The sequence below is a fragment of the Trichosurus vulpecula genome, chromosome 2 (assembly GCF_011100635.1).
Source record: "Trichosurus vulpecula isolate mTriVul1 chromosome 2, mTriVul1.pri, whole genome shotgun sequence".
In the NCBI taxonomy this organism is placed as follows: Eukaryota; Metazoa; Chordata; class Mammalia; order Diprotodontia; family Phalangeridae; genus Trichosurus; species Trichosurus vulpecula.
Window position 1 is genome coordinate 312,174,457 of NC_050574.1, and position 10,900 is coordinate 312,185,356.

Consider the following 10,900-nt stretch of genomic DNA (forward strand, 5'->3'; position numbering starts at 1 on the left):
CTAGCATGGTGACGTCATTTCAGTCCTCTTTCAGAATGGACAACAACCATCCAACATAACACATACATGATATATATATATATGTATGTATGTATATACATATTTATGTCTGTGTATCCACGAATCTTTGTATACAGACATATACATATGTCTATATATCTATATACAGACACACAGACATACATTTATCTGTGGTGGAAAGGGGTAGGAAGTAGAGAAGATAGATGTAGATATAAATATATATGTTGCTGTGTGTGTGTGTGTGTGTGTGTGTGTGTGTGTGTGTGTGTGTGAGTCTAGACTCTGAGTCTTTTACTTTTATCAGGATGTGGGTAGCATGTTACCTTTTCCCTCACCAAAAGACTTAACAGCGGTTTTTGCTTTGCTTGAGACTTGGGAAAGGACAGTTACTTTGTTCCAAATTTTTGTTTGCATACTCACACCCAGCTCATTAGCTATTAAAAAGTGTTTGGTTCTCCCCCGATCCCACATCATAAGACAATAAGAAACAAGGAATACCCACACAGGCTCGAAAAGCAGGGAGGAAAAGTGTTTCTCTCTCATCTATCTCTGGAAGCAGGATCACCAAATCTCCACATGAATATACAGCTGGCAGAGAACACCACCCATTTTCTAAGGATGGGCCCTCATTGGCCAGTCCAGGGTGGGGAACCTGCAGCCTCAAGGCCACACGAGGCCCTCTAGGTCCTTGGGTACGGACTTTTGACTGAGTCCAAGTTTTACAGAACAAATTCTTTTATTAAGGGGATTTGTTACGTGAAGTTTGGATTCAGACAAAGGGCCACGCTTGAGGACGTAGAGGGCTACATGTGACCTCGAGGCCAAAGGTTCCCCACCCCTGGGCCAGTCTCTCTCCCTCCCACTCCCCCATTACATCTAGCTGGTAGAATCACAAAAGCCTGGCGTAAGAAGGAATCTCCAAGCCCTCCTACTTCAGCTCTACCACATGCACACATGGTCCTCTGGCCTTTACTGGAGGACATCTAGTGAGAGGGAATCTAAACAATTGTACATAATCACAGTTTCATAAACAAGCTTTTTTTTCCTATTCTATCTCTGTGGGAGCACTAATTTTAGTTGATGTTTGTTAACATAAAAATAGTTTTGTTTTGTTTTTTTAAAAGAGAAGGACCCCCCTCCTTCCTGAGGTAACTTCTTCCTCTATTGGATAGCTCCAGTTGCTAGGAAGTTTTCCTTTATATCAAATCTCTAAATCTGTTTCTCTGCAACTTCCACCCATTGTTCCTACTTCTGATCTCCACAGCCAAATAGAACAACTTTGATGCCTTTTCCATATAACAGTCACTAACATACTTAAAGGTGGCTATTGTCACCCACTCTCTCCTTCCCCGCCCTATCCTCTCTTCCCCCCATGATAAACATCCCTGCTTCCTTCAACTGACTCTCATCTGGCATGATTTCAAGGTCCTTCACCATACTGGTCATCCTCCTCCTGATGCTTTACAGCTTATCAGTGTCTTCCTAAAATGTGGTGCTCTGAACTGCAAATAATACTCCTGGTGTGGTTGGACCAAGACAAAGTGCTAAGCGAATTATCACTTTCCTCATCCTAGACAGGAAATCTCCCATGATGCACCTAAGATTGTATTAGCTTTGTGGACTGCCATATCACACTACTGATTTACATCGATCTTTCGGTCCTCTAGAACATTTAGCTCTGTTTCAGATAAACTGCTGGCAAGCTATGCTTTCCCCATCTTAGAGATGGGAAACTATTTTTTTTAGTACAAGTATAAAACTTTGCACTTATCCAATTTAAATTTCATGTTATTAGATTTGGCCCAACGCTCTATTCCATCAAGATATTTTTAGATCCTGATTCTGTAATTCAAAGTATTAGCCATCCCTCCTCACTTTTTTATCTGCAAATGTGATGAGTATGTCCTCTGTGCCTTTATCTAGTCACTGATCAAAATGTTCACCAGCACAGGGCCAACCATAGATAATCCCTGGGCCATTCCATAAGAGCCTATAATTCCGTGATGGGAAGGGGATGGACTTGAATCAATTAGGAGACTATTACACTAGATGAGAGAAGAAATAGGTGTGTGAACTAGAATACTTTTAGCTGAAGTGGAGAGGAAGGGACAGATGGGAGAGGGATTGCAGAGACAGAATAGACAGGACGTGATAACTGATAAGAAACATGAAATGAAAAAGGGGGGGAAGAATCAAGTCTTAGGTTTCAAGCCTGTGGTAATTGGGAAGATGTTGATGTCACTAACAGAACCAGAGAAGGTAATCACAAAGGCAGTTTTGAGGAAGTTGATTAATTCAGTTTTTGTACAGATTGTACAGGTTGAGTTAAACATCCAGGTGGAGATATAAATCCAGCAATTAGAAATGCAGAACTGGCGCTCGGAAGGTATAAATCATACTAGGTGGCTCAGTGGAGAGAGTGCTGGGCCCGGGGTCAGGAAGACCTGAGTTCAAATCCAGCCTCAGACACTTAGTAGCTGTGTGACCCTGGAAAAGTCACTTAACTTCTGTTTGCCTTAATCTACTGCATTAACCACTTCAGTGTCTTTGCCAAGAAAAGCCCACGGACAGCTTTGGCATGCCATGGTCCACCGGATCACAAAGAGTCAGAAAGGATTAGACAACTACCTGATGAAGACAAACATTTTTCCTCTGTGTCTAGCTATTACTATCTCAAATTCAATACATCTAAATTGGCATTGATTATATTTCCTCCCAGATTCACCACTGTGCCAACTTTTCCTGTTTCTGCTAAGGGTACCAATACCTTTGCAGTCAACCAGGTTTCTAACCTCCGAACCTGACCCTTCCTTCTCCACCTCTCTCCCATCAAGCCTTTTCGATTCGATTCAATTTCATAACATCTCCTGTATCCATACCCTTCTTTTCAGTCTCATGGCCACTGCCCTACTTCAGGCCCCAATGACCTCTTGCCTGAAAAATGTCAATGGCCTCCAAAGAGTTCTCCCTGACTCAAGTCCCTCCGTCTTCCAGCCCATTCCCCGTACTGTTGCCAAATTGATACTCCCAAAGCACAGGTCTGATGCGTCAGTCTCCTTCACAAGAAGCTCCAGCAGCTCCCTACTGCCTCCAGCCTGGCGTTTAAAGCCTTCCACAACATGGCTCCCACCTCTCTCTCCAGACTTATCATTCCCCTTCACGTACTATGCATTCTAGCCACACTGGTGCACTAGCTATTGTTTCCTAAATACAATATCCCATCTTCCACCTCAGCACTTTTGTACAGATGGTCCCCTGTGGCAGGAATTAACTCCCTCCTCATTTCTACCTCTTAGAATTCCTCATTTCCTTCAAAGCATAGCTCAGTGGTTACTACATAAGGTCTTTCCTGATCTCCAAATGCTGTAACATCTCCACCCACAGTAGAATAGAAGCTCCATAAGGGTGGGTATAATCTCATTTTTGTCTTTGTATTTCCAGCACCTAGCACCTTGCACACAGTGGGTACTTTTAAAACTGAATTGATTTGAACTATATAGCAGTTCTTCAAAAGATCCATAATTTCATCCATGGGGCTACTCCCTAGATGGATACACACCGAAACTTCCCCATACCTTAGCAAAGAATCTTCAGGATTTGCCTTGTTGGGGGGGGAGAGGGCGAGACCCAACACATTATCCCCTGTTGGCCAACCTTTTGTAATGAGCTTTTTCACACTTGGCATCACCCAACTAAGAGTCTTTCCAGATTATTAGGAGCTGTCAGAGCATGTGCTCAAATTCCTGGCAGAGTCTTTGACACACCATACCAAAATGAGGCACTGCAGTACAAGTTTCAGTAGAAGAGTAAACACATGATAGGAAGATGACACACTACTGTACTCTGCTGTATTCAGATGACATCACAGTATATTGTGCTCAGTTCTTGGCATCCTATTTTAGCAAAGCCATGAAAAAGTTGTAAGACACACAAAGGAAAACTACAATGGTCAGGTCACAAGAAGATAAATTTAAAGCTGGAAGGGAATTTACCGGTCATCCAGTCCAAAGCCAATCTCATCCAATCATTTCACATTTAAGGGAACTAAAGCATAGAGAGGTGAAGCAATTTGTCCAAGGTCCTGTAGGAATTAAGTGGCAGAGTTGGGGCTTGAACCTAGGTCCTAGCTGAAAATTTCAGCACTCTTACCATTATACTATGCTGAGTCAAAAAATTAAGGGCTCCAACCAATATTGGATTGGTTGAAGGAATTCAAGACACCCTGTAGAAAAAAAAAAAGCTTGGATGACAAAGCTGTTCCTAAGTATTTGAAGGGTTATATGGGGAAAGGTTTACATTTGCTCAGAGAGCAAAACTAGTCAATATTGGATGGAAGCTGAAGACAATTAATTTGGGTTCTATGTAAGGAAAAAACTTCCTAATAACTAGAGATATTAAAAAGTGGAATGCACTGCTTCTTGAGGTAGTAAATTCACCCCTCCTTAGATGTATTCAAATAAAGGCTGGATAATACCTTGTAAAACTATGTGATAGAGGGGATTTTTGGTCAAGGTATGGGTTAGACAGTAAGGCCTCCAAGGAGCCAACTTGGAGATTCTATAATGGACAGATGACAGGGCATTTATTAAGTGCTTACTATGTGCCAGGCTGTGTGGGAGGATTACAAAAAAAAAAAAAGTCCCAGCTCTCTAGGAGCTTACATTCTAATAGGGGAAGAGAAACATAAGGGAGGAGGGGAGGGAGGGAAGACAACCATGAAAGGCAGCTGGAGCTTATCAGAGAGAGGGAGCTGGAAGTGAATTGAGCAGGATAGCTGATGAGCTTCAAGATAAAATTTGATAAATTTGGGCTATTTCCCCCTAACAATTAAGGTCTCTCTTTTTTTTGCATTTTAATATATCTCTCCATGCTCCCTTCCCCCAAAGAGCTTTCTTATTTAAAATATTTTAAGTTCAAAGAAATCAACAAATAGCCAAGTTGTAGAGTATTTGCAGTGTTCCTCATACATTGTTCCCTCTCTCTTTACAGAGGGAAGGGAGGTTCATTCTCCTGTTTTTTTGGGACTTAACTTGGTCATTAAAACTTTAAAGCACTCATATTCTCTTCTCTTGTTGCTTGCTGTTCTATTTATATTATTGTCAGTATGTACATTGTTTTCCTGGTTGTTGACTTAATTTTGTATCAACCCATATAAGCTTTCCATGCCTCTCTGCATTCTTCATATTCCTCACTCCTTACAGTACTGTAGTATTCTATTTATGTAATAGAATTTATTTGGCTGTTTCCCAATAGATAGGCATCTACTTTGTTTCCAGTTATTTTCTAATAAAAAGTGCTGTTATAAATATATTGGAGTGTATGGGACCTTTTAACCATTGACTTTCCTTGGGGTATTATGCTTAGCAGTGGGATATCTGGGTCAGAGGGTATGGACATTTTAGTCACTTTCTTCCATGATTACAGTGGTTGGACCAATTCACAGCTCCAGAAGCAGTGTATTACTAGCGTTTTTAATGTTTACCACTCCTCCAACATTGACCATTCCAATCTGTTTTGTCATCTTTGTCAATTTCTTGGAGTGAAATAAGCCAGATGTTTTGATCTGTATTTCCGTTATAACTGTTAATGGTATGCAATTCTCCTTTTGAGACCATTCACAGTCTTTGATCATCTATTAGAGAATTGTTCTTGGTGGTACATATAGTGGTGTTAGAGCTCTATAGCTCTGGGACATTTAACTGGTAACAGACATAGCATACAATTTTTTTTCCTAATGAGCACTTTTCATTCTAGATGTAATGTTATTCATGCAAAAGCTTTTCAATTTCACATATGTGGAATTGTCTATTTTCTCTTTCATATTTCTATCACCTGTCTGGTTGAGAATTCTCTGGCCTTCAGCTGTGAAAGGTATCATATTTGGTTCTTTTCTACTTTTTAAAACTCAAAGATCAACCACAATTCCACAGAACTCAGGAAGAAACCTGCTACCCATCTAATTTTTTTTGGACACAGCAAATAGAAAAAAATTGTTTTGCTTGACTCTACATATTTGTAACAGGGTTTTGCTTCTCTTGCTTTCTCAATGTGGTAGAGAGGAGGAAGGAGGGAGAGAATGCAAATCTAAAAACCTTTAATAATCAGAGCACATATATATTTGAACTTACTTTGTATATTGATGCGGTTAGATATTGTTCTAAACTTAATTTCTGGAAAACTGACTTCCAGTTGTGTGAGGTAGTGAGAAGTGTGAAGACTTCACAGGGTATATGTGTATATATATATATATATATATATATATATATATATATATATATATATATATGTATGTATGTATTAATGTTTGAGAATCAATATTTAGAGAAAAGGAAAATGGGTTAAATTTGAGTCTGTGGGAATCTGATTATTTAGCCTTTAGGAATGTCTTTCTCCCCCTTTTTCTTTAGATTTATAGATGTCACCTCAGCTGTGAATGGAATACAAGATTGTGAAAGCTTCCCTATGAATAACTCAGGCAAAGTGATACTCAAATAGTACAAATTTAGTTAGGATGTGGACCTCACTAGGCCTAAGTTTCGTTTTCCTGTAAATCATATGATTTCAGGGAAATCAGGTGGTATTCCCCTCTCCCCCTCCCCTAGCCCGCTCACAAACCACCATCCTAACATTAAAGTTTCCCTATAAGGTAATTCTGTGGTTTCTGTGCTGGTATTAGGTAAAACTTATTCCTGGTTAGATTGTGAGGCCACCTGTCCCCGCAAACGGGAACAGAGGTCCAGCCTCTGGGGTAGCATTTCTTAGAATTGTTTGTACAAGGATATATATCCCCTTGCTTGCCTTCTCCCCCTTGCCTTTCTTCACTATCTCCACCCTGGTAGGGGGAGATGCCCAATTCTCCTGAGCCTTGATCAAATAAAGCTTCTGTTTTGTTTCTACCTTGAGAAAGCCAAGACGCCTCTGTTTTTTTTATTTGAGTCAGTGGTCTGTTGACCCACACACAGTTAAGTATGGAATTCTTCTCTGGAATTGTGGGTACTTTCTATTCCTTTTGGTCTGCCCTTCCAAATCTCTTTATCTTGGTATCACAAACCCTAATCCAACTATAGGCTCCCTGAGGACAGGACTCCTAAGAGGAAGTCCTTCAAAAGTACCGTACTTTTCTTGTATTAAATGCTAATTTTAAAGACTTGAGTGGGTGCCTCTCAAACCCTTATCACTCTCAAACCCTTTGTGTAAAGTCTGTGTGATCCCCAGACGTGTATCACATCACATCCCCCAGCATCCCTACAGAGCAGGGGCGTGGTTAAACCAAAGATCACAGAGTTGTGGGGGTGGGGCGTCGAGGGCGGGGTATGTCAGCATTCTCCGGCCTTGAGGCTGCCGGCCCCGCCCTTCCTGCCTTGCACGTGCCCGCCCCCTGGCGAAACTCGCTAGGCGGCTTCGCGTGGGCGACTACAGGTGACCAGGGTGCACTACAGGCGACTCCCACCTCCTCTAACATGGCGGACCTCAACCGGCAGCTGCAGGAATACTTGGCCCAGTCGAAAGGCGCCGGCTCGGCGGATACAGTCCCCCTGCTGCCCGCGGAGGGAAAGGAGGCGGCGCAAGCCGGAAGGACGTCCTCGGTGGGAGTCTGGCTCGGCCGAGTGAACCCTTTCCCGGGCCGGGGAGGCGTAGGCTGGGCCTGGCTGCGGGGCCCGGCGGGGCCGCCTGAGGATCCCGAGCCGGGCCCAAGACCCCCGTGCCTGCCGAGCCTGTCGCGCTGGCAGCGCTTGTCGGCGAGCGGGGTGTGCCTGGTGTTGGCGGCGCTCTGCTTCGGGCTGGCCGCGCTCTACGCGCCGATGCTGCTGCTCCGCGCCCGCAAGTTCGCCCTGCTCTGGTCGCTGGGCTCCGTGTTCGCGCTGGCGGCCGCCGCCCTGCTGCGCGGGGGCCCCGCCTGCCTGCGGCTGCTGCGCTGCGAGGAGCCGCCGTCGCGGGGCGCACTGCTCTACCTGGCGGCGCTGGGCGGCACGCTGTACGCGGCGCTGTGGCTGCACAACACGGCTCTCACGGCGCTCGGCGCCGCCTCGCAGGTGGCCGCGCTGCTGGCCGCTCTGCTGGGCCTGCTACCCTGGGGCAGCGGCCCGGCCCTGCGCTACGCGCTCGGCGGCGTCTGCGGCGGCCTGGCACGGACCCTGCCCGTGTGAGCGGCGGGACCTGCTGAGCGCCCCCGGGGAGGACTCCGAGACTGCGCGGCGGTGCGAGAACGCCCGAGGCCCCCGCACGGGCCCGGCGCAGGACTGCGGGGGGTGAGGGGCCGGTGTCGGCAGCCCCGAGCCTGGAGGAGCCGGGAGCCGGGGACCGCGTCGTCCGTGCCAAGGAGCGCCCGGACGTCGTCAGGTGGGAGCCAGCAACAGCTTCCTGGAGTACCGCAGCTTCCTGATGTGAATAAATGGATTGTGAACTAACCACGAACATTTTTCCAGTGAATTTTAACTTCACCTGCGGAATAGCCTTTGGGGTTGTTATCTTTTCATTGTATTAAAATAAGGCCGGTGAAAAAGAATGAGACTTCCGTTTGAGCTTCTAATTAGCCAGTTTTTATTTCATTCCGATATTCTGGGTGGGAGTATTATTCTACTTTAATCTCATCTCTTTTTTCCTTTCATTTAAAATTACAGGAGCACACTGTACTTTTACCGCGGTGGCCTTTTTTTCCTCACTCAAAATTTTAAGCAACTGGTTCTTCCCCTTGCTGTCTGCTTTACAGTATGAGTGAGTTTAAGCTTAAGTGCAATTTTAATATTAAAAGCTGAATTTTACTTGTATTTAGGTAGCTCAGCGCTGTTTTCTCTTGAGTTTGTCTTTATGAGTTCACATTATAGTGCCTTGTAGGATTAAAGTACCGCATACAGGCATGATTCCTAGGACTTGCCTCTAAATGAGCTGTCATCTGGGCAAGTTTAAAGACATCAGCCGGCAATACAGCAGCGTGGTGCTGGAAAACCTCATGAAAGAATTTAGAGAATCAGCAAGTTAGTGCAAAAGTTATATTGCGCCCAAAGGGAGCCGATTTCTTAAACCATATGTGTATTTTCTGTTGGTTTACAGCTTGTAAGGAGCTGTTGGTGTTTCCATTAGTAGACAAATGCATTGTTCTTAGTTATTATTCCTGGGTTTCAACAATTTTACTAAATAGCTTTTTATTTACAAGTTTACGTTGCACTTTAAAGTTGATTGTGAGCCTGATTAGGAATAGAAAAATTTATCAAAACAGATGGAAGATAAATATTATACGGTTATACATTTAAAATGTGCAAATCTTGAATAAGATTTTATCGGTTTGAATAATTGGCTTCACCCTTGCTATTTTAGGCTAGATTATAACATACAGTATTCTTAACAGAAAGCAGTGCATCAAGTGGCACCAAAAGCATTGATTGCAGCTTGAATTCAGGAACAGAAATGCTGGGCAATACTTACATCTGTAGTTGGACTTGGGAGTGTGTGTGCTCTCAAATTTCCCCAATTTCCGTTAGTGTTAAGTAACCTTTAACATCCTGTCTGCCAAACCTTGTACAGGAGATGGTAATTGCCAAGTGGGTATGTATGATAGCCTATATCCCATTTATGGTAAACTCAGGTTATGTCTCTGGTATGAATATTCTCATTAAAATTCTTTGTGGACTTGGGCAAGTTATAACTTTTTGCCTCAGTTTCCCTGTCTGTAAAATGGGGATAACTACCTACCTCTCAAATAAAGATCATAATACTGTATTAATGTATTCGGTTACAATAAATTTTGACCTTCAAATCAGAAAAATTGGTACCACTGATTACCTTGTGAAGAATCCTTACTGAGCATTTTGTATGTCTTGTCTAATCCATCATATTACAGTAAACAGTCTCTTTAGAATGAGCGTAATGTGACTGCTGAAAAAGATTTTATATTCACAGTATGTAATATTTATAAACCAAGTGCTTTCTTTGTTGATGCTGACTTAAAATTTTAAGAGGGTTTAAGACCGGTGCTCGTCATATATGAAACAGCATTTAATGGAGACTTGAGATATTCATTAAAGACCTAATTTTTATACAAATTGAAAATCATATTTAATATGTACAGTGACCATTACAGTTCAGAATTCCATGCACATTATCTGTATGTATTTAATAAATGGATTATTCTCCAGGAACAGAATCATTGTTATGTGTCAACAATGCAGTTCATTATAGACTTAGCTTTGACTGCTTTTGATCAGGGCATAAAACTTAAAATTATAAGAAATGCTTTAATAAATCTGGAGAACAGCCTAATATAAGCCAAAGCATTTAGCTTTTGGTTTTTATAAAATAAGGTTTTATTGATGACTTTTGTTTTACGTAAGTTTTTATCCCTTGGGTTTCTAAAAAGTATTGTTAATTTTAGATTTTCAACTTTGGAGAATTTGATTTTTCTTATTTATCCCCTCCATTCCCAAGTAGACACTTGGAAATAAACTTGAATTCCTTAATAATGATATTCTAACTTCTGACCTGGAGCAAATCAGTTTTTTGAGTCTCGGTCACCTTATCTGTGAAAATGAGAGCCCTGGCTTCTTCAGGCTTCCTTAATTCTAAGAGTCCATGAACTTTTAAAAATATTTTGAAAACTACCCAATAGAATTGGCTTCCATTTATAATCCAATGTACTTTATACATTTAAAAACATGATTCTATGGAGTCCCTAGGTTTTACCGGATCAATAAAAGGTCCTTGATACCAAAAAGGCTGAAAGCCCTAGACTAGATAGATGATCACAAAGGTTCTAGCTCCAAATGATAAAATGACAAATTGTCTCTCAAATTTTGTTTCAAGGCATAAAAAATTAATACTGCCTAATGTTAGCTGTTTTCCAACTGGTGGTGCAAGTTAAATAAAAAGTAATTTTACTTGGTCT

The 10,900-nt window shown here is 42.4% G+C and overlaps 1 protein-coding gene across 1 annotated transcript; it reads left to right on the forward strand.

Annotated features, from left to right (window-relative positions):
- Positions 1–7,440: 7,440 nt before the first annotated feature.
- Positions 7,441–9,784, forward strand: SFT2D3 (SFT2 domain containing 3). Its single transcript, XM_036744282.1, has one exon. The coding sequence runs from the start codon at positions 7,482–7,484 to the stop codon at positions 8,166–8,168; it is 687 nt and encodes a 228-aa protein (XP_036600177.1). The 5' UTR covers positions 7,441–7,481; the 3' UTR covers positions 8,169–9,784.
- The last annotated feature ends 1,116 nt before the right edge of the window (positions 9,785–10,900 follow it).

Bases quoted from the DNA above. Each gene is read 5' to 3' on its own strand.
- SFT2D3 (XM_036744282.1), top strand. From the start codon at position 7,482: ATGGCGGACCTCAACCGGCAGCTGCAGGAATACTTGGCCCAGTCGAAA.